Source organism: Lasioglossum baleicum, chromosome 18, assembly GCF_051020765.1.
Source record: "Lasioglossum baleicum chromosome 18, iyLasBale1, whole genome shotgun sequence".
Classification (NCBI taxonomy): Eukaryota; Metazoa; Arthropoda; class Insecta; order Hymenoptera; family Halictidae; genus Lasioglossum; species Lasioglossum baleicum.
In genome coordinates this window covers 3992323-4017356 of record NC_134946.1, presented here as the reverse complement: position 1 = coordinate 4017356, position 25034 = coordinate 3992323, and the positions used below count along the sequence as shown (strand labels likewise).

The 25034-nt window shown below is 38.4% G+C and overlaps 1 protein-coding gene across 8 annotated transcripts in view; it reads right to left on the bottom strand.

Moving 5' to 3' along the window:
- Positions 1 to 25034, bottom strand: part of Kcnq (KCNQ potassium channel) — a 110227-nt gene that overhangs the window by 7027 nt on the left and 78166 nt on the right. For 5 of the 8 annotated variants that reach the window (XM_076443180.1, XM_076443181.1, XM_076443184.1 and 2 more), the window contains 3 exons: positions 21255 to 21365; positions 8413 to 8569; positions 3162 to 3284 (listed from right to left, as the gene is read on the bottom strand). In XM_076443180.1, the coding sequence (XP_076299295.1) occupies positions 3162 to 3284; positions 8413 to 8569; positions 21255 to 21365 (391 nt within the window). The remainder of the gene's footprint in view (positions 1 to 3161; positions 3285 to 8412; positions 8570 to 21254; positions 21366 to 25034) is intronic. The other 3 variants (XM_076443183.1, XM_076443187.1, XM_076443188.1) reach the window with 2 other exon arrangements.

The following is a 25034-nucleotide window of genomic DNA, read 5'->3' as shown; positions in this document are numbered from 1 at the left end:
TCGGCTTCGTTATTTAGTTATTAACAATTAAAAATCCGCCTAAAATGCTGCAACACTTCTAACAAAAGTATACGTTGCGTACGTCAGACAGGCGCGCGACAGACTCGTATCAAGTGACAAACGCATGCATACCTTGGTTCTCATTTGGGGCCCCAGCGAGGTGAAAATGTTTAAAAAATCGGTGGACGACATTGAACCTACCTACTCGTTAAAATCCACAAGAGCATTTCTAATATCCGCCCTATGGAATTATCAAGTAGAAGGGGTCAATGCTCTTTCACTTTTAAATTCTTCTCACAAATATCCACAAATCCTTATCCTGCCCTATAATTGTTCATAACACCGTACCTAATATACTGGAATAAACGCTCTAGCTAGTGATGGGCACCATCGACTAAAAACTATCGACTAAATCGATAGTATTCAACTACTATTTTCAGTCGACTGATTTTTTAAACTATCGACTGAATTTAGTAGTGGTGGGGTTACTATTTTCAGTCGACTGTTTACACGTCGCCATCTTGAAATTTCAAATGTCAGTGTCAGACGATGAAACGAAAAAGTTAGAAATTCATAATTATGACAGGACGTGCAAATATGCAAGTAATGAAATATGTAATAGATATTTCAATACTTTAATTCATATTGGATGTTAAAATCTTATTGCTATTTATGCAATATAAACTATATATGTGATATAAATAAATTGTGTACATTTATATTTATAACGTAGTATATGAATTTATTATTAAATAAAGACAAAATCATTCAATCACGAAATTTAATATCTCTGTTCTGTCCCATACTGTCCTACTATTCATTTAACAAGCGAACATCGAGAATAAGAGTAATTACGAGAATAACCTGTAAACGACTGAAAACTATCGACTAAATTCAGTTACTGAATCAGTCGCGAGCTATTGGTTGAATTTTAACGGCGGATGTTTTGAATAAATTTTATAAGATTTACTATCAAATACATTCACTCATTAGCGATATCGAATTATTAAAAATTATTTTTATTATTATTAATTATTTTATTATTGTCTGGTATATTTACCCCAATTTACTCTTACTGTGCCTATAATACTAAGTGAGCACTGCAGTACAATGCTGTAAGAGTGAGTGAGAAATGAGATCTATACGTAGGCATAGACTATAGCCCGCAATCTAGACGTATAACCACTAAAACGAAATTTCAGTCGACTAAAAACTATCGACTAAATATTCGATAGTATGTAGTAACTAAATAGTAATTAGTCGATAGTTGAATTTAGTCGATAATGCCCATCACTAGCTCTAGCACTATTTACAATATCATACACACGCACTACGAGTTTACAGAGTCATGCGATTATTGCGAACGGAAATTTTCGTCGCGTGCGAGAAGAATTGTCCGTACAAGCTAGTATCAGTGATGGGATTGTTGGCGCTTTTCGCGCGCATGCGCGAGTTTCGTCAGGGCCGTATCTACGTCTACGTCCGAAAGTGGGGAACTATTGGGGGGAAAGTAGTGGGAGACTGTATGGCGCGAAATTAGCAGGGCGACCAAGGTACCCGATCTTCGTACTTGACTGAGGCTAGAATCGTCGCGCATGCGCGTGAAAAGCGCCAACAATCCCATCACTGGCTAGTATCCGTATGCACACTGATTCAAGACAGCTAATGTGGTCAATGCACACACATGAGATAATTCGCGGTCACAGACAGAATGAGAAAGAATCACGAAATTCGTGAAAACAAGATAGACAATGTATTGGTATAGCAACGCGCGATGTTTGGGCGGTAGTTTGCTGTAGATCTTCATTTGTTTTATCGATCTGGCATCGACCTCATCAGCTGTCTTGAATCAGTGTGCATCAGTGCATACAGATGCTAGCTTGTACGGACGATTCTTCTCGCACGCGTCGAAGATTTCCGTTCCCAGAGATCACACGACCTCAAGATGTCCGTTCCGTCTGTGAGCGAGTCTCGCGACGTAAATCAAGTTCAATAAAGAGCAGTGTTTCAACATTAAAGGATTACCAGTTCTTCACATTCTCCTCATTCCCCTCAGTAAACTTGTACTCTCTGTAAACTCGTAGTGTGTGTGTATGATATTGTAAATAGTGCTAGAGCGTTTATTCCAGTATATTAGGTACGGTGTTATGAACAATTATAGTGCAGGATAAGGATTTGTGGATATTTGTGAGAAGAATTTAAAAGTGAAAGAGCATTGACCCCTTCTACTTGATAATTCCATAGGGCGGATATTAGAAATGCCCTTGTGGATTTGAACGAGTAGGTAGGTTCAATGTCGTCCATCGATTTTTTAAACATTTTCACCTCGCTGGGGCCCCAAATGAGGACCAAGGTATGCATGCGTTTGTCACTTGATACGAGACTGTCGCGCGCCTGTCTGACGTACGCAACGTATACTTTTGTTAGAAGTGTTGCAACATTTTAGGCGGATTTTTAATTGTTAATAACTGAATAACGAAGCCGAAATCGCAATTTTTTTATTCTTCATTTTCGTCTTATATTATCGTCGAGAACCACCCCTTAAATTTTCTCCCACCTGTAGGTAAACACCCTGTATGTATACTTTATATGTACCCTAACCTACCTAACGAGAAACAAAACAGTTTTGTCTTCATGCCAGCAGCCATGTTTACGTGAGTAACTTCTGTATAGTAATCAAGTACATATAATGCATATGTTATTTACAATAATATTGTATGAAAATTTCAAGAAGCAGCAAACAGAAGTTTCTGCATAATTTTCAATATATATTTTTAGTAATTCTGTTGAATAATTTTATATTGTTCTTTTTCGTATAATTTGATAAAATTTAATTGTATCTGCTAGAATCTTTCCAGTTTCATTTGATAGAATTTTCATGAAGTTGCTACTGGAGTTCGAGGAGTTATTTTTAGTAATTCTGTTGAATAATTTTATATTCTTTGTTTTCGTATAATTTGATAAAATTTAATTGTATCTGCAAGAAGCCGTTCTCAAATTGTTCGATAATTTCATAGAATCTTTCCAGTTTCATTTGATAGAACTTTCATGGAGTTGCTACTGGAGCTCGAGAAGTTATGAATGGAATAGTGGAGTGTGGTTTCTAAGACGTCCATTCCGAATTTGAGAACAAGTGATGTAGGATAAGGGGTAACACTCACTTGCTGCTCAACCCTGTACAGGCGCGCGCCTATCGTCATTTGCTTCACGTTGCCTGCCCGGTCGATTCCTGCCAGATAGCTGCCTGGCTTGCCCAGGGTTTGGTCCAATCTCCTCTGCAACTCCTGTGAACAATCATCAGTTACACTATCAGTTAATTTTCTCGGACAAACAGATTTTAATAGAAAATTTTAATATGCGATACAATGCTCATTATATTCATTCATCACCCTATAGGGGAGGGAATCATTTTCCTCTAATAGAAATAAGAATTTTGCAATCTTTTATTTTATACTTTTCTTTTGTTTACCTTTCATGAAAATTATTGATTGAAACGAGATCATATTAAGCTCGCTTTTAATATAGCACAGTCTTTGGGCATCCTATTAATAGGCTTCCGGTTAGTCAACTGTTAATATCGACGAAACAATGGAGTATTACAAGGTGCTATAACCGGATATTTTATTTAGCAAATACTGTATATTTATTAATATGATATACATTTAAATTTTGTCATTGATGATGTTCAGACAATTTTCTGAAACATTTTTTGGAATTAGTTTTTCTATCTCGAATGTGTGTGACAGCTGTTTATTTAATCTGATCTACATAAATTAAGTAAACGGCGATCTGTATATCTTCTGGGTCAAAACAGACCCAGTATCGGAGTTGACACTAAACCTATCACTGACACATGACCGATTTTACATAATTTATTTCATAATTGTTAGATTATGAAGATCTTCCCGTGCGAAATATCTTATATACATATCTCCGAAACTGGTGCGCGGATAAAAAAAAGTATCCAACGAAAATTGCTGGTCTTTTTACGTACAATAAGATCCCATAATAAAAAGTATAGGTTTCCATTTGAAAAAACAAAGTTGACCTTCAAATGATCTTGAAAACGCCACCCAAATAAAAAACTGATACTGCCCCCCTCTTTGCGCCTCGAAATCCTTGGACACGTGTTTCACACTTTATTAATATGTTTCATACTTTTCGAGATATTCGGCTGGAAAGTTTTCAAATGAACTTATTGAAGAAATTTTGTTATTCAAGTATACATTATAATAAAAACCTTGAGAACATCAAATAAATTCAATCTTGACATTCTGTTTAATAGACAATGGTATACCACAGACAAAATATAATATAATTGTTGGAGAACAGTGTATTGTCTCGAGAGGTAACACCTAGATAATACTTTCACATTTAAGCATTTTACAATTTTTATTAACAAGTTAATCGTCGTGCCTGAAATATACAAAAACCTTTGCATTTTCCCCTACATGTGTTTGAAAATTGGCTACGCATATAGCCTTTGCAACTGTTTGTAGTTTCGGGAACAAAAGGCAACTATTGTATCACGTATCATCTCTCATCAGAGAAATGGAGATCGTGCGTCGACAATTATTATGTCACTGCCAATCGAGGATCGTATAAAGCTGATGTCAGCGCACAAGACAATGGGGTTGTCAATACATGGCAAGGACCGGGTTAGTCGATTGGGTGTCGATATAATGCAATGCCAATCCGAAGCGTATCGAACAGCATCCTGTGTGCTTTATGCTTTTTCATATATTTTCTATCAACAACCAATATCGATATGAGCAAATAAATAATATCTAGACTGCGGATCTTTATGCAAAATAAAAGTTTTCCAACTGAACTGCACGGAACCGAATTATTTAAATTTCTCCGACTGTTCACAAGGAGTTTATTCTGCGATTTTTACGTGTGTAGCTACGAATCTCCTCGTTTCCGGTCTCCGGCATTCAACATGTATACGTGGGAACGTAAACATTCATATTCGTATTAGCACAGGAACCACCAAGATTTTCAAGCGCCTCAAAGCAACCGGTTTTTCCCTTAATCAAAACTCCATCCTGCCAGCTTGCTCCGGCAAACGCATCTCGAACTTGCATTCCGTAACAGCTTCGTGGCTGCAGATTTCCCCGGCAGTTTGCATCACTTGGAGCAAAATCTGTTTTTAACTGTATGCGACATCAGTGATTTCTCAAATTCCATTGATCTCTTATAAATTGATATGAAAGGCCGAACCAGATTTCAACATTTAACAGACCGGCGAAACTACGATTTTGACTAACTTTAAATGGAAACTAAAATGTAGTGATCCAACTGCACACTGTTTATACAGGGTGTCTCAATTTTTTCCTTCGCGAACATGTCCCCCGATAGTCATCTTATTTTTCCCATTGTGTACAATCTATAAAAACACCATAATATTTCCATAATAGTACATCTTATTCGAACAACACGTTATTTAATACAGTAATTAAATATAGAGGGTGAGTCACCTAAAGTTGCCACCTCAAATATCGTTGTTGTTTTTAAAGCCTATAAGTATGAAGTCTACAAATAAGGGGCTTCGAAAATTAGTGAGTGATCAACGAGTAGATTGCGAATTTTTCATGGTTAATGCAAAATACATGCATGGGTAATTATAGTCACTGAATTCCTAATGAAAGGGACTATCATTGTAGGTGCTTAAAACAGGGTGGTTCCATTAAAAAAAAAAATGAAGGTGACCTTGATATCTCTAAAAAAAATCACAACACAGAAATGTTTTTGTATCATGCGAGTCCCACTGAACCATTCAACTTTGTTCTTCAGACATTTGACGTACCTTTAAAAACAACAAAGAAATTTCAGGTGGTTGTTATGTTGATATGTACTTGAATAGAGAAATTCGCTAAAAATTTTCTCAGAGAGACATATTTATAATTTAAATATTTCTAAAAGAACAAATCAGAAGCAAGTCATTTGGACTCATCCGGTAGTTCTAGTATTAAATATCTCGATTTAAATATAAATGGACTTAGGTCATATTCAAAATAAACGGCTCAATTAAATATATCACAATATATTTTTTACTGAATCATTAAATGTTTCGTAGGTGCCGATTGAAATGGGACACCCTGTATAAGTAGGTTTTCTGTGCTTCCGAGTCAACATCATACACTCGGAAGTACAGGGTGACAAGAAATAACGGAGTTAAACATTTCTTATTATATAATAATTCTGTCAAATCGACGAATTTTGAAAAACCAAATGATAACAACCATAACATAGACCTTTAGTATTCATATATTTAAGAAGTTTCGAAATGGCCACTCTTTTGCGCCGATTCAGAGGCTCAAACGTGTTTTGAAATTTTCGGCTATGGGCCGCAGCTCTTCTGACGTCATTCGGTCCCACACCCGGCGCAGAGATTTTTTCAGCGACTCGAAACTTTTATGGGGCTGAGCAGAGGCCCATGGCCTCCAAAATCGACCACACGCTGGAGTTCATAGAGTTGAGATCCGGTGAGTACGGCGGCCATTCCGCAGATGTGATGAAACCTGGAAAATGGGATTTGCTACGGTTTTCGTGGATCAAGGGGTCAAAATCAACCAAGAAGTGTATCGACGGGACATTCTCGAAGCCGTCGTACTTCTGTAGGCCCAACAGCCCCTCGCCGATCCGGAATGGACGTTACAGCAGGATTCCGCGCCGGCCCACAGGGCGAAAACGACTCAGGAGTGGTGCAAAGCCCATTTTCCAGGTTTTCATCACATCTGTGGAATGGCCGCCGTACTCACCGAATCTCAACCCGATGGACTACAGCGTGTGGTCGATTTTGGAGGCCAGGGCCTGTGCTCGGCTCCATAAAAATTTGGAATCATTGAAAAAATCTCTGTACCAGGAGTGGGACCGAATGACGTCAGAAGAGCTGCGGCCCATTGCCGAAAATTTCAAGACACGTTTGAGCCTCTGTATCGGCGCAAAAGGGTGGCCATTTCGAAACTTCTTAAATATATGAATACGAAACGTCCATGTTATGGTTGTCATTATTTAGTTTTTCAAAATACGTCAATTTGACAGAATTATAATAAGAAATGATTAACTCCGTTATTTCTTGTCACCCTGTATTATGAGCAAATGATAGTTTTTTGTCTCGCGCAGCATTGTTACCGATGCAATCAATTGCACGCCGCCAATGCACGTCAACCGCACGTACTGTAAAAAGCGCTCGTTTGTCTATATTCAGCGTTTGAAGCGCTGCATGGAAACCGTTCTCGCGCAGCCTAGCTGGGGCCGATTGTAAAATACTGAACACTGATTCGAACGAGGAAAACGCAGTGCGCAAAACGCTCGTGAATATTAGATTCTACTCGGCTATTCTCTGTGACCAACAGCTTCCCCTGATGTACCGAGAGTGGGTTGTGGAGGACCTATGAAAAAATCAGGTTCCAATCCTCCCGACAAAAGATACTGAAACTGCTCCTTTGGACATTGTCGTCTGACAGAAAGCTCTGTTTTATGCAAGATCCAAATTTTCAACATCAATTGCACAAGAATGTTCAATTAACTCATTGAAATTATTAAGAAAAGGAACAAGTATCTATGTAGATTGTGTCCCCACTCTACCTTCCCCTTCTACAACGCTAGTCTGACTACGGTCACGTGACGCGTTCCGTCTCTGTCGTGCACGTGTCCGGTACTAGCAAAGAGAGAGAGAGAGCATAACTTTTTCCCCTCAATTCGTTCTCCCTCCCCTCTAATATTGGGTTGGGGACGAAGTTTCTTCGTATTTTAATGCAGAAATGAATCAAGTTTTCTCCATATTTTAAACGAAGTGTATGAAATCAAGCATGTGCCGTTTTGATCGACCAACTTTTGCCATTTTTGAGGTGAAACCATAATCCCGTCATTGTAGTATTGGACTGCGGATTTTATGCATTTATGACAAAAATGGGTACGTACAATATGAAGCAGTGGACATATTAAAAAGGTTTATGGACATCAGTGTATTAGTTTCAGCTCGATAAGAAAATTAAGAAATGTAAGAAGTTTCTGTTTGGCTCCTGTGACTTGCAATATACTGAAAAATTGGACTGATCGAATGGGGTATTGTAAGGCTAGCCGTGGCAGTCATTTGAATGATGTTGTCTTCCATTCCTAAATGGAAAGGTTCAATCTTTCTAATAAACTCATAACTTTGAAAAAATATTCATTAGTTTTTTTTTTTATAGCCGATTTAAATTCCAAATCTTAAATGTAATCAAGTAATGCCAGATTCGATTAATATTAACCGAGTTACGACATGGTAAGCCCATGTATCGGTAGGATATAAAGAAACTTTTCCCCTCGACCCAATATTTTTATTTTGCATAAAAATCCGTCATCTATCAATCACCACAAACTAAGAGCTGACTGACAGGTTTGAAATGCAGGGTCAAAACTCACTTTGATTCGCACCATCATGTTCAGGTGACCTTGGCTATACTGCTCGATGACGTCGCGCACGTCGTACGGTTTACGAGCTTGCTGGAACTTCCTCCTCGCGACGAAGTACTTGATCTTCCTGATCGCTCTTATGGCGTTTCGATGTGCTTCGGTCAATCTGGAAAAAGTCAAGTGAATTTGATTTTTCAAACGGATCTGTGTATATGAGGCACGGATTCTCCAGGCACGTCTCGGAATGGAGCATTAGCGTAGAATAGTTATCATTAGACTGAGGATTTTATGCATTTATGGTAAAAATGAGTGGGCGCAATGTAAAACAGTAGAAAGGTTACAATGATTTAAGAGTGCAAATCTATATTTTTGGTAATTATTTACAAAAGTACTGCCCGCTCCGATTTTGATGAAATTTATATATGTTTTGCAGCAACACATTCTAAGCAACTTTCTCCTTTTCCAATATAGGGGGGTCGCTTTTACTTTTCGAGATATTTGCAAAAAACTATCGCGAATACTGTATTGAATTTTTCGTAATCCTGAACGCTCCGCTGCAACGTAGACTGTTTCGGTGCGGCGTTTGTTTACATTTTGACGCGGTAGAGATAAGAGAGAAAACAGGGGGGAGGGCGGAAAGGGCCAGCCTGACACCACACACACCCACCCAGTGCTTAACACGCATCCACTCTGTTTCTAAATTATACTCTAGATTCTTACGTATTTTCACGTGCTGATTACGAATATGACAGTGAAAATTGGTGCAAATGTTAATTTTTTAACGGAAACCTTCTTTTTAAAAACACTGGGTGCGTGTTAAGCACTGGGTGGGTGTGTGTGGTGTCAGGCTGGCCCTTTCCACCCCCCTGTTTTCTCTCTTATCTCTACAGCGTCAAAATGTAAACAAACGCCGCACCGAAACAGTCTATAGTCTGTCCCAGTTAAGAAGGGACTTGTTTCGCGCAGCTCGACTGATCGCAGCGCCCTGCTGCGAGCCTCCCAACTCCCCTCATTGGCTCATGCTCGTTGTGCATTGGGAGTTCTACCAATCAGGGCGAACCTGCGCAGCGAACGACGCAAACCGGTCGTTATCCAAGTCCCTTCTTAACTGGGACAGACTTCACGTTGCAGCGGAGCGTCCAGGAATACGAAAAATTCAATACAGTATTCGCGATAGTTTTTTGCAAATATCTCGAGAACTAAAAGCGACCCCCCTATATTGGAAAAGGAAAAAGTTGTTAAAAATGTCCATATCTATAACATACTAGTTTTCCCCTGCCACGCGTTGCTGTGGCTCAGTGTTTTTTAAAAGTATGCGTTTACCTGACAGATGTAAAATTGCTAAACATTAAATAAGGAAAAAACACGAACTAAAAAACAAAGAAATAACTTAATAATTTAGAAATACTAACCAAATATTTCAATTCAAACGCGGATCAATCTACTCAGCTGAATTCCAATGCAATGAGAAACTTACAGAACAAATCACTCCGAATGGGTCAATTTTTCTATTTTTATATATTTCACGATATAATTTGAAGCAGAATACTACAGAGATGATTCTCGTCGTGACGTATTGGTGATAATGCAAATCAACACGAAACCGTATCGGTTATTATACATCAGTGTTTTTGCAAACGCGCCACATTCACATAACTTGAAGTAAGCAGTTAGCGTTGTAACCGGTGCAAAAAGTCGTCAAAACTCTTGAACGAATGGACTTTTTCGCATGCTGATTTCGCATAAACCTTCCCGAAGAAACGCGGCGTCCAATGGCTGAAGCCCCAGCTTTCTACGTTCAGTCGTTACGGAGATGACTGATTACAAACAAACGGACAATTACATTTTTATTTGTATAGATAATTATTCTGTTTTGTCGTCAATACGATGACGAGTTACAACAAAGTGGATAGCGCGAAAAAAATTCCTCGTGCTGAAATACCTATGCATATCAATTTTCATAGCGGTAGGTTCAACGGTATAGAAGCTGATGTATTGCAGCGCCATCTACAGCGTCGAGTTACAACAAATTGAATAGCGTAAAAACCTTCTATATGAAAAAATACATTTATGTGCCAAGTTTCATGTTGATCGGTCAAACAGTTTCGAAGTCTATTAATCATATATATACAAACATCCATTTTTATATATTAAGAAGATATAAATTTCATCAAAATCGGAGAGGGCAGTACTTTTGTAAATAATTACCCTATTTTTCTTAGCTTGTGTTAAAATGATTAAAGTAAGAAAATTTTTATTTTGCATAAAGATCCGCAGTGTAGTTATCATTTTTATCGCGACCTCGTTTTCTCGTCGTTGATTTACGATCGCGATAATTGATTTTCCCGTGGATCAACTTCAGGAGATCACGATGGGTGTAACGGACGTTCAAGTAACAGCATTTGTAATACGATCAATAATTCGGGAAGCGTTGAGAACTGACAATGAGTGATCGACTTAGCTTGTTCTTCGCTTTTCAGCTGTTTATTCGGCACCGGGAACGTTCTGTTTGTTCAGTCAAGCGTCCCACCTAAATTACATGTCAACTATTTCGTAGGTTGAAACGAAAGTTGTATGGTTTCAAGACTAACATATGTACAGGGTGAACATTATAAAGCGTCACGGACGAGTGTCTCCAAAAATATTGATTATACGCAAAAATGTTTCAGATGAAAGTTGTTCAATACCGACGGGGACATCATGTGGAGGGACTTTTATTTTTCCCGATGTACACTCCAAGGTGAGGAGAAGGTCACCTTGATTTTTTAAAATAGAAAGACCTACTTTCTGTATCACGAATCGATTGACTATCGAATTCTGAGTAAATATGTATTGACACCACCATATGTCCTAAATCTAATAGCTAACGAGATATTATCGAAACAATTTTCCTTCTTTATTAGACTGCGGATGTTTATGCAATTTTCAATTTTTGTAGACGAATTTGAAGAGAAAGTGGAATAAAATAGAATCTTATTTTCCGTGGTAGTAGTCGCGTTTTAGATCTGAAATAATGAAAATCGTACTAAATTCTGTCATGTTCTACATCCTAATATTTTATGAAAATTTTCGAAAGCCATGATTGCATAAAGATCGGCAGTCTACATATAATGAAATAATTAGTTTCTTTCCGCTTTGCTTTTTTATCGAGATACGAGGGTCACCTTGAATTTCTTTGGAATTTTATTGGAATCTCTGCTCAATGACAGAAAAGTACGAGACTTATATCTCGTAATTCTAAATTGGAGTGGTTTGACAATATTTCGTCGGCTACTTTGGGAAACGATTTCGCGTCCCGTCCTCGCAAAGTAGGGACGGGGGTGGGGGGCTAGACGTACGCAAATGAAAAGGAAACGTAGAAAGAAGGTTCCGCGTATCAAACGGGCGTGGGATGCGTCGCGGATTCAACCGCGAAAGGGGTGAGGGGGTGGTAAATCTGGCCACGACTGTCTTTGTGTGAAGGGTTCGAGTGTTGCGCGCCGCAAAGAATGTAGGCCGTCCGCGGAGCGGAGTAATGCACCGGTGAAAAAAGCACTTACGTTCTGTACTTTTCAAGAAAAAAAAAGCCTTTCACCGAGAACCACCGCGAACGCCGCGAACTATCGTTCCATTCCTCTTCCGAGTCCCAACAAAGTACAATATGCCAAACGTTGCGATTCGTTTTCGAAAATATACGTATCAGTTGCCACCCCCGATAGAAACGGTTCTATCAAAATGGCGATTCTTCGTCTCTTTTGTTATTCACTGTTGCTTTGATCATCCGAGTCACTAGGAGTGCTCATTGCATTAGCTTGTCCCAAAAGATTCTTTCGCCATGTGCAACGTTTATTGTTAGTGAATACGTATAGGAATGATGCAATCAATTGTTCATCAATGTTATAATAATTAAGACATAAGCAATTTATTGGTAAATCAACATGTAGGAAATTTTTCTGTTCTTTACGTGCGTCCTCGACAGAAAATTGATTTTTGTCGCTTAATTCTTCTCTATTTTGTGCAGCAAAAGAATTGGAAATTATAAAAGAAATGGTATTGTTTATGTTGATACTGATATCGATAAATTATACAAACTAGTACTGCAAGATAGCATACAAAGGAAATGTTCGTCCTGTACGAATGATGACGTAGGAAATTTCGGGATGTTGATTAATTGATCGGTTCCTAAGGGCGAAACACGATGATTCCCAGTGGTGGAATCGCACGACAGTTTGGCCTAATTAAGCTGTGGTCGTTCTATGTCTATAATCTCGCGCAAACTGCATCGTATTTCAATGTCCAGGTCTATCTCCTTGCGACCATCACTTATATTTTCAAATAATATTTCTTCTTGTAAATTAGCGCGTTAAAAACCGATACAGACGTCATAGCAGCAGTTAATTTTACTCCTTGCGAAGTTCACTTATTTTTGAATAACCAAATTCTATGCTTCGAATTATAACTTTAAGTAATTAAACAAATAAAATTCGTTTGAGACAAGACTATATATGTTATACATAGTAACATGTAATTGGTAAGAGAACGTTCAGAAAATTATGCATAGGTAGAAACAATGACAATATCGGCTCGGTCGTCTGCGCTGTCTACTCATTGTCAGTCTTCTCGAAAACATAAAATCGATTAAATCCCCGGAAGGCAGCCGCTGTTGCGGTTTACGACAATATTGTTCCCCGATTGGGGTGGTGCTTAACAGTGCACTGAAACTGGCGCATGCATCCAACCTTCGCCCGGTTAGGGTCTTCAACGTGTACTTACGTCCTGACTTTGTCAAAATGGTTCAAGTTATGGTACCATAATGGTACAGGATGATTTTGATGAATTTTATATTCACAGAGATTCCACTTACCTCATTTATAAAAGCGATTATCAATGATACTTTTTAGTTACTTGAAGTTCTCACCTCAATAATCTAGTTAATTGCACAGAATTATTAATTATTTTATAATTATTTTTAAATAATTTCATAGCTGCAGTTTTCGTTCGATATAAGAAGACAATGTTTGCTTCGAAATAAGAAGATTGCTACCCTCTCGTCTCCTTTCGAAGTTGTCCGCACAGTGCCAAAACGAGAGGGTATGTCATATTCTGTTCTTCTCTTTATGGGACTCGCACACTCTCAGCCCACTCAAGAACAATGTCAAACCGAATAGGCACCCTAAGGCCGTTATTAGACTAGGCCACTGGTGGGCAACTTGGTGGCGCCACCGAATTGAAGAGCTTTTATGAATCGGTAACTGGTGGTACCACCAAGCGTTCATTCCCGCTGTCGATGTAACGCTGTGTCGTGTTCTTATGTATTTTACGATAAATGTGGTGGTAATTTGAACGTCAATTGTTCATGTTTTCGCGATGCTGGTGGCGCAACTTGGTGGCTTTGTCTAATAGGCTACATTCAAATCAATACCCCGGCTGGTGGAGGCGCCACCAAATGTTGCCCGGCCGGTTGCCGATGCCGTCCACCAGATCGGCAACTATTTTTGGTGGCTCCACCAGTTACCGTAGTCTAAGGCCGTTATTAGACTAGGCCACTGGTGGGCAACTTGGTGGCGCAACTTGGTGGCGCCACCGAATTGAAGAGCTTTTATGAATCGGTAACTGGTGGTACCACCAAGCGTTCATTCCCGCTGTCGATGTAACGCTGTGTCGTGTTCTTATGTATTTTACGATAAATGTGGTGGTAATTTGAACGTCAATTGTTCATGTTTTCGCGATGCTGGTGGCGCAACTTGGTGGCTTTGTCTAATAGGCTACATTCAAATCAATACCCCGGCTGGTGGAGGCGCCACCAAATGTTGCCCGGCCGGTTGCCGATGCCGTCCACCAGATCGGCAACTATTTTTGGTGGCTCCACCAGTTACCGTAGTCTAAGGCCGTTATTAGACTAGGCCACTGGTGGGCAACTTGGTGGCGCAACTTGGTGGCGCCACCGAATTGAAGAGCTTTTATGAATCGGTAACTGGTGGTACCACCAAGCGTTCATTCCCGCTGTCGATGTAACGCTGTGTCGTGTTCTTATGTATTTTACGATAAATGTGGTGGTAATTTGAACGTCAATTGTTCATGTTTTCGCGATGCTGGTGGCGCAACTTGATGGCTTTGTCTAATAGGCTACATTCAAATCAATACCCCGGCTGGTGGCGGCGCCACCAAATGTTGCCCGGCCGGTTGCCGATGCCGTCCACCAGATCGGCAACTATTTTTGGTGGCTCCACCAGTTACCGTAGTCTAATAGGTTACATTTGTTTCAATGCCCCACGACGTGCTGAGCCACTGGTGGCGCAACCGAGTTGCGCCACCAGTGGTCTAGTCTAATAACGGCCTAATTCGCAATTCATCGAAAGACGTCTCAAGTCGTCGTCTTATATCGAAAGATGCAGTTCAACGAGTGGATCAGTGTCGCCAGTTTCAGACTTGTCTTCCACTTTACCCTTCCCCTTTCTACGATGCTATTCCCCCACGCTTCAGCCACGGCCCGGTCACGTGACAAGCTTCGTCTCTGCACGTAGCTACTGTCACGTGACTAATCCGGTGCTGACAGAGAGAGGGTAACTGTACTCCCCTCAATTTCCCTGATCTGGCGATACTGGGATGAATATCTCCGTTATTTTTCCATGGAACAGCACATTATTACTAGACTGCGGATTTTTATGCAATTATTCTACTAGGATATGAAATATGGCAGAATCTAGTACGATTTCAATTTATTTCAGTCCTAAAAAGGCTACTTCCACGGAAAATGAAATCTTATCTAATCCCACTTTCTTAAAATTTGCGTACAAAAAGTGAAAATTGCATAAACATCCGCAGTCTAATTATATTGCATTAAAAATATTTTTTTCACAACAACTTGTTGAACCACGTAAGAAGAGTCGTACAGTGTCATTTAAAAATATGGACGTGATCGTAATTTTCGTCAGGAAAGATTATATTTTTACTATGTTTATATTTGCAATTAGTAGAACATCGAGAACTGATTTTGTTTCGAGCATTTTTTTGTCTCGCATGACCAGAAGTGCCTGACAAAATTGTCCGCTGAACAACCTGTATGATAAATAATTAGACAGCGGATTTTATGCATTTATGAGAAAAATGAGTAGGTGCAATTTAAGACAGCAAAAATATTAGAAGAATTTAAACATACCATAAGAAATTGAATATCTATGTCACTCTAGTTTGTTGCAATTCAGGTAGAACATTTTTATTTCCCAAAAGATCTCTCCGCTGTCTAACGATAATAATAATGAAATACTGTTCAGGGAATTTTTCAATTGCTTTTCGATTCTGTGCTCGTAGTTGATCGCGTGGGTTCGCTCGTGACGCGCGAGAACCATATTTTAATGCTTCCTTTGACCGGACCGAAGTATTTCTGGCGTTTTGTGCAGCAACAAAGGAGAAATCTGATCGAATTACGGAAATGTTATAGATCGAGTATGTACCGTCTAACGTTAACGAGATCCGGCCGCGTTGAATCGAATATATGTATACGTTGCGCCGAGCCGGGGTAGGGTCTACTGCAGACCGTGCATGCTGGACGAAAATTCTCCGGTAATATCGATTCCGCATGCAAAATGAAAGTAATTTGCATGAAGATATAGGCTCCGCGGCTTTCCTTCGCCCTGATTTTGTTCCTCGCTATCTACACCCCCGACGTGAGCGTGAAATAGCTCGCCGATACTCCTCTCTCGAACGCCGGCCAGCTTAGAACTTCTTCCTTTTATCTCTGCTTTCATTCTACTCTTTTCTGCTTTGCTTGTTGCTGGATTCTTCAAGAACGTTGCAACCGGCACGCAATCTACGCGGATTTGCATATCGGGTGAAACGAATGTTAATTTATTCTTATTAGGTTTGTCAACCACGAAATCGAAATGGCTCAAAGAGAGAATAATAATTTCAAATAGTTAATCAAAGGCCGATTAACAGAATTCTTTTAATGACACTGTTGAATTCAACAATGCTGGTCCAATTTACCACGAACACCCTGTATAGCGGTGTTTTAAATCCGGAAGAAAATCTGAAGCGAAGATAATGGCCACATTCCAGTGAAATGCCACTCTAAGTTGCCTTTGGGACACAAAGAGTTAAGTACCGTGATCTCAGGAGCTTCCGATGGTTTTTTGCAAAGTTTTCTTTTTGTTGCGGCTGTGAACGGAAGATGGACGACTAACTAATCCTATTTAAATGGTATACATAAACCACGACTCGTAAAGTAGTGGTCCCCGAGCTTTCTGGGTTAATGTTGTGTTTTTATCGTTGTACGGACTGTGTGTTCTTCGAGGAATACACACCACAGTATTCGTCTGGATCGACCAACTTTATCCTGGGACAAAGTTTTCCAAACATCCTGCTTGTACAGTCAGTGTAAAAAGTATATTTAAAACGAATAATTTTCTTAAACGAACTTTTTTTGAGATTTTAAAAGAGAATTAGTTTACTAGCTAATTTGCAAATAATTTATTTTTGAATTGGTCGCAATTGTGCAAAGAAAAAATTCAAGGTCACAAAAAAGCTAACTTCTCTTAAAGAACATAAGAATAAATTGTTACTATATTTATTACTTCAATTTTAGATAAAGATTCTATTAAAGATAAATACTTAAGAATCGTGATCTTTACTTTTTCCTGCGCCATTGCGACCAATTTTTTAAAAATTTACCTAGTAAATTAATCCCTCCAACATCTGAAAGAGAACTCGAGCCGCGTTCCGTCAAATTTTTTAAAAATTATTCGTTTTTGAAGGGTGTTAATAATAATTCGATACGTGCGGCTAGACTCGTGTGACAGATCGTATGCAAATTTTCCTCGAAATCCTCTGGAGGTTATCGTTACAGAATGAAGCAGTAATGGAACGTGTCGAGTCTGTTCGAAGTGTCAGCTCCTAAATTGATATCAGGCAGGTTGCATCAAATCGAGAAGCGGATGGTGTTGATTAAATCTCTTATGATCTGCCGGCGTAGATGGAAGAACGATTCTACGTGACAATTGGAATGCGCACGGCGAGTGGATCGGGTGCCGGATAACTATAAGACGTTACTGCTCTATTACGTCACAGATATCCTAACCCAGGCAGTTACTAGTAGCTCCGGAGCTATTCGAGGCACCTTCCCCGCTTAGGTTCTTCCCCCACTATTAGACTTCATTGTTATATGTCTAGTAGTGGGAAGCTCCCCCACCACAACTTCCGGAACTTCGTCCCTGTTCCCTCTCGCGCCACCGCTGCCACTCAACTCACTAACTCTACGGCTATACGTAGTAGCAGTGTCGCCAGATGAGGGGAGTCACGGTGAAATGATGTACCATCTCTCTGATGACCAGAGTACATGCGCGTGCGCGACGGAGATTTAGTGGGGCGAATGGAAGACACGTTGCGCGTGCGCGATGGGGACGCAACAATGACATGACATTTCGCAGATTTTAGGTTATTGCCGCGTAAAATTCACCCATTTACTTATTTCACATACTATGTAATTATTGATCCATTTATGTCTATGTTGTGAGTTGTATTTCTTTAAAATGTAACGTTACAAATAAAACATAATTTGTCAATTTATCATGTAGAAGAAAAATGAGTAAATTTATTATCCCAGTCTCTTTTATGCAACTATTTTTGAGGAACGTATGAGGGTTAACAGTGTTAAAATATATTATGATTTATTGATTTTACTGGAACGTAACTCAGTACTACATACATACAGATTTCAAGATTTTTTCAATTGTACATATAAATAGTAAGCATTCATACTTCGCTTCACGACTGAAACTCCCACGTGTTACAATTAATTTTATTTATAATAAAGAATGTTTACAGTCTCTATTTAGAACGACCCACACGATTCATTTCATTAAGTAGGTACATGTACATAATAAATAGGTACGATACGATACGCGGCAATAACCTAAAACCTGCGAAATGTCAGTCGTTGTTGCGTCTCCATCGCGCACGCGCAACGTGTCACATATTACTCTGGTCATCAGAGAGGGGGTACCTTGTATTCCCCTCGAGTGACGGTTCGGTCACTTTCTGGCGACACTGCGTAGTAGTGGGAACAGGTTCGATGGTGGGGACCTTGCAGCTCTCGGAGGGGAATCAGTTGGAACTCCCTGTCCTGACCAATAAATCGGACCTGGGCACTAGTCAGTGTCAGTGTCGCCAGATCGACGAGATCGAGGGGAATACAGTTTAGGGGGGGATGTTGGAGTACGCTAATGGTGCTGGAATGGGATAGTGGAAGGGGAAAAGAAGGAGAGGAAAAATCGACCAGTTTTGGTCGATTCTGGCGACACTGGCACTAGTGCTGAGTGTGGCCAGATATGAGGTTGCCGGCAACCTCATTTCCCCCTCCACCTTATCCCCTTCCACTATCCTATTCCACCGTTCAGTCCCTATCGCGCACGCGCAACGTGTCTTCCATTCGCCTCACTCTGCCTCACTCTATTCTCGTCGCGCAACGTGTCACATATTACTCTGGTCATCAGAGAGGGGGTACTTGTATTCCCCCCGATTCCTTTTCGATTACCCCTGTCTGGACACACTGCTAGTGCTCCGAGAGTCGATGACGCAGAATCGGATACCCCCACTATCGCGCTTCACAGGCCCGGCCGACTGGCGCCAGCGCGAGAGGGGAACGGCCGGGTGGGGGTAGCCGATTCTACGTCATCGACTACCGGAGCATTAGTTGCCCAGGCCTGCAATATACACTGGATCAGAGGTACATTTAAACTGTGACAATTTCGTCAAAAATGATCGTACGACAATAAATTTTAATTCAATTTAAAGCTAGAAACCACTAGTTTCATAATACGCCATTCATTTTATTTCAAGATCTTTTTTCATGGTGCGGCGGGCAAGAAACTGACAACGTGTTTTTTTTCTGAAAATGCTGTACATTCAAACATCATTCAAACGTCTGCAAAAACTTCGAAAAATTTACGGTTTATCGAGGCTTTCTCTTCGCAACGACATCTTAAAAATGGATGTGCGATTTTTTAAAGTCATTTTAACGAAGTTCTGCAGACATTGTTTTCCTTAATAATACACAGATCTTATAAATGCATTGATGTCCACTGATTATGGCTTTCTGTATATTTTGATTATTTCTTATTATCACAGGCATTTCCAGCTGGTTTTGTTAAGGAATGACTGAATGAATTAAACGAATAAATTGATAAGCTTAGTAGTGAAATGAAAATATACGGTAACAGTAGCTAGCAGCAATGTCACTGTGGAAGGAAATGCACTTCAGAGTGCATTCGATGGAAATGTTTCCATTACAGGAATAACAATTCTCTGGGATACATTTAATTAATATTCGATGTTTACAATATGCTTGGCAAATTCACTTTAACTGGGGCAGATAGTATCGTTGAACCGATCGGAGATACGAGGAAAAGCGATAAGGTAAAATTGAATCGCTCTCGGTATTCTCACCAATACACATTACCAATATTGTTAATAGACTGTGAATCTTTATGCAACAATTTCTGTGTTTAGAGCAAGAAACAGAAATTAAGTGTCCTCTTTTCTAATGCATTACTTTTCCGGTTGTCTTCAAATTCGATAAATTCTTTAATTATTTAAAACGTAATTGTGTTTAGAGAGAGAGAGAGAGTTTCCAAATATACCAGATTTATTTATGTACACGGCGGACCAATGACTTTGACCACCTTTTCAAGGGGGATTCCTTCAGTGGTGGGGATAAAACTTTGACAATTACGGAGTAGTTACTGTAGTAGGTACGCACTGACAATACATATACATAATATTATACATAATACTACATATTAATCATAAAACAAGATAATTGTGTGGGCCTTAATATTTTATTAAAATGCAACTATTTGTGTAATACCTTCATTCTGTTTCGTAAAGTATTGTTGAGAGATTTTCTGGTCTAGTATGCACGCATCTTTACAGTATTAATTTAAGCTGTTCCATTTCATTGATTAAATACTGTTTGCAGTAGTAATGTACTGTCACTATGGTCTTCAAATTTCATTTAACTCGCAGTTTTTCAAATACAGTAAAAGCATTTAACCAGTATCGAAAAGAGTTATCGTTGACAAGAACCACCGTTTTCTTTTTACATACTTGTTATTTCAATCTTTTTTATTAAACAATAATCAATTTTACGATGCACTCGGTTCTAGAACGAAAGTACTTTCAAAGAAATATCTGTCGAATATCTTTATGTAGATACTAATCCTAAAGTTTTCATAATTTTCTATCGAGCAGTGTGCAAATTAAAATATTTATACATATTAATAGGCACTCTGTATGCAAATGCGATGAATTTAATTATAACGAAACAGCAGAGGACAAACAATTTCAAGAACTACTATCTAAAATTGTACTAACGCGAAAAATTGTGTAATATTACAATTTTTAACATATTCTTTAAACAAATGAATTTTTCACAATGTTTTTCGCGACAGTGAATCACTCATTCGAGAACGGAAAATTTAAAACAGCTTTTTCCGCTTTTGAAAGAGGACAGCTGTCAACCCTTCAATGTGAACGGTAATCGATAAAAAATATGTTTTTAAAAACATTTGTATAAATTTCAACAGACTCCAAACAAAAGTTCCAGGAAAAAAGGCATATTGTTTAAGTAAATTTTTTAAAACTTTATAGTGTGTTGTCACATATTTTTGAAAGTAGAAATTCCCGTATGTATAGAGAAATTGTTTATTCAAGTGTTTGAGTTGCGTACAAGTGTTCTCTCGATTCACGCGAAAAAGTTCGACTTTCCCAAGCCGTTATACGGGTTGCCACCCTTAATCTCTTATTTACTGCAGCCATTCCGAGACGCCCTAGGGAATTTCCCGGTGAGAACGGTAGATAGGGAAATGTCTACTTACGTGGTGACCCTCTGAGGCTCCTCCATATCAATGTCAATTTCGTCACTGGTCGCCTCCGTGACGGAGCTCGTCTGCGAGGTGAAGAGGCTTCCCCTGCCAACCGGAAACACGCTACTCACACTACCAAACTCAACAACCAGTTCCTTCGATGTTCAAAGCCGCTCTAGAGAAAGTGCTCTTCAGCCGGCTGACGTTTCCTGTCAGTCCAAGTTCCCCGATCGACTATTATTTCCCGGCGAAATTTCCAGAGGTTTTCCGCCCCGCGGCTCGCACGAATACAGTAGAACCTCGCTCGTTGCACGAGACGGGACCGAAACTGCGTGCACAATCCGAGGTTGCGCAACGAATGGTAACCAATTTCGCGATCGGCTGAACTTTACAATTGCCCCTCAGCTTTTTGGCATCTATTAGGGGTGTGCGGGCAGTGCCGTAACGAGGGTATGAAGCGCCTGTGGCAAGTGTCCAACTTGCGCCTCCTCATAACCCAATAATGACAAAAAACATACAAAATTTTAATGTAACGAGTTAAATTTTACTAGAAATGCAATATATTAAATACTATTAACCTCATCGAAATGAGTTGCCCGTATATACAATAACGCATTTGTCAAGGTATTTGTATGAATAAATAATCTACAACCTAAATACGAACACATTTTTATTCATATTCAATGACGACAAAACGAAAGAAATACAAAACATACAGCGACTCCCACTAATATTCGGACACTCTTAAAAACACTGTAACTTTTCAAATATTGGACCATGCGATTTGAACTTTTTTGGAAAGCTAGAGCAATTAGTTTACTACACGATGTGAAAAGAAATTTTTTCAAAAATTGCATTTGACCGGAATTGTAGAGGAAATACAAAATGTTGCGTTTTACAACTTTTTTATGCGGGCCTATATTGAAATTTTGAGAAATATGTTTTGTAGATCTGTGTGGGTTATATGCATTGTGAAAGTTTCATCGAAATCGGTTGATGCGGGGAAAAATGACACAGTCATCGAAAGATGTAAGAATTCTTAGATTTACTGTTGTTATAGGCCGAAAATCGTGAAAATCTGCAATTTTTACCATCTTTAAACGCGCTTGTAGCTCATTGCAACGTCGATCGATTTTCACGAAATTTTCAGGATATGTTTAATCGAAACAGATCTACAAAACGTATTTTTTAAATTTTCAATATAGGCCCACATAAAAAAGTTGTAAAATGGATCTTTCAGTGTTTTCTCTACAATTCCGACCAATTGCAATTTCCGAAAAAATTTCTTTTCACATCCTGTAGTGAACTAAGTGCTCTAGCTTCCGGAAAAAGTTTGAATCGTATGGAATAAAGTGTCCGAATATTAATGGGAGTCGCTGTGTAGGGGTATATGTTAGAACAATATAATAAAAACATAAAACAGCGGTATTCTTTGCTTTGCGCCCCAAACCCAGTTGCGCCGATGGCGGGCGCCTCTTCCGCCACACCCTCGTTACGGCACTGTGTGCGCTGGTACCCGAATTAATAAATTATTCTTGAAATATTAGCACTAAACTTACCGAGCACTAAAACCGATTAACATGTTTTAGTTAGCAAAAATGACGAGACTCTATTTATTTAGATTTTCTACAGTTTTTAGAACAACATGTGCTTGGATACAGAATTTTTGTCGAATCAATTTCCACGTAAGCAACTTCATAATTTTAATAATTATGAAATGAAAAATATGAAACCGTTTATTTGACCGGCAGTGGTAGGTTCAGTGTTAAAGAATAACAATTTTCGGTGTTTTTGATCACGGAAGTTTGAGACAGTCGGCTGTGGAGGTTTTCTTTAGAGCGACCTACCAAATGGAAAATCGAAATGGAGGACACGTGTGGGAATTGAGTAATTTGGTCCTCAACATCACAAGAAACTATCAAAACTATTTTTGATACTGTAAATTGTCTTCATACAATTGTTCGTCATCGTTCGTCTCTTCACAGAGAATAATTGTATAGTAGAATATACAGGGTGGTCAGTGAATTATCGATCGAATTTAGAAATTCAACAATGAGGTTTAAAATGTATGAATTATTAAGGAAAGTAGATTATGCAAAGTGATTGTCAACTTAATTCGAAAAATATACAATACTTGACTGACCACACTGTATATTTACGAAACGAAAACGATGAGAAAGAAATTCCACAGTGGCAGTTATTAATATCTTCATCGCTAAAAATAATTCAATAGACTGACGAGTCCAATTTGCAGGATTCATTAACCCTTTCGAATCCCAGCGTGAAAATTGGGTCACTTTGACCCGAAATCAAATCAAACATTCGTTTTCGTCTATTACTAACGGTTTCAATGGAAATCATTTGACATTCGTAAATATTGTACTAAAATTATATTACATCAGCAATTTCTATAAATCATTCACACAATTAAACTGATGTAATTACATAAACTGAATATTATCTTCCACACAAATAAATTCATCTTCCATACATCCTGACACATTCTAATGTTTTAATTTTGCAAAATCGAGTCTCCCATCAACCTTAGAGAGACTAGTGGTTGTCACCAATTGCAAAATCTGAAACATTAATTATTTCTCTTGAAGGTTTATTTATTTATGTCTCTTCCAGAAACGTATTAAAAAATTATTTTAGTTCAGTACAGATTACGATTGTAGCAACATTAATAATACAAGAGATAACTACACAGAGAAATAATTAATATCACAATGAATATTAAAGACTAAAAACTAATATTACAAGAAACATATATTGTTTCTATAATTTCATATTATTACTCTCTTCTGATACGGTTTCACCCAACATTTCAACCAGTTTTTGTCAAACTGTCAAAAAACAGCAATACTACGCCTGGCAAACAGTATTTAATCAATTAGCTTAAATGTTAATCGTAATTGTTTTCGCATATATCGGTTGCAGAAAACGTTTCTGCTAATGGAGAAAGAAACAGAACGAAAGACTCGTTTGTGTTCGAATAAAGTGTTAATAAAACATAAATTTGATCTTTTTTGTCTCGTTATATTAACAGAATATTAAAATTAAATGTTAATAGAAAATTATCTGTGTTTGCTTGCAAAATAGAAAATGGGAATGTGAAGCAGTGGTTGGTGGAAGTGTTCAGTCCTTTAGAAACGTGGAAGAAAGTTTTGTGGTTAGAATAAATATTTATAGATCTTTTGACAACTCTATAAATTCTCTACAACTTTTTCCAATATCACAGCAGTACCATAAGAACATTAGGCAGTGATCGACATTTCTAAGAACGTTAATGTGTTACACGAACTTTTTGAAACATTAAAAATTTATTGTATTTTCCACAATTCCAATGTTAAATTCATAGTCTCAATTAATTCTATATCTATTTGTGAAAAAGTGGCATAACTGTTAAAGGGTTGCTAATGACCAATAGAAAGGTAGATGCAGTCTAATAAACATTATTTCACAGTTAATATATTTACAAAACTATTTATTGCGTTTGTGTGTGTTTTCTAGAAACAGTGTTTTGTTGCTATGTATTTCCCTTCGATATGTACACGAAAATATTTTCGATTTCTAATTTTTTACGCTATTGTGAAAGTAATGTCAATTTTTAACAAAAATTTTCATACTTGTATAATAATTTTCATATCACACAATTTTCTTTAATTCAACGTCAACAAATCATTGTAATATTTTTAAAAAAGCTCTTTTTGATAAAGGGTCTTTAAAAGGGCTTTTTGAGGTATAAGGTTTGTGCTACGGTATTGGAATTAATTAACAGTCTAATTTACT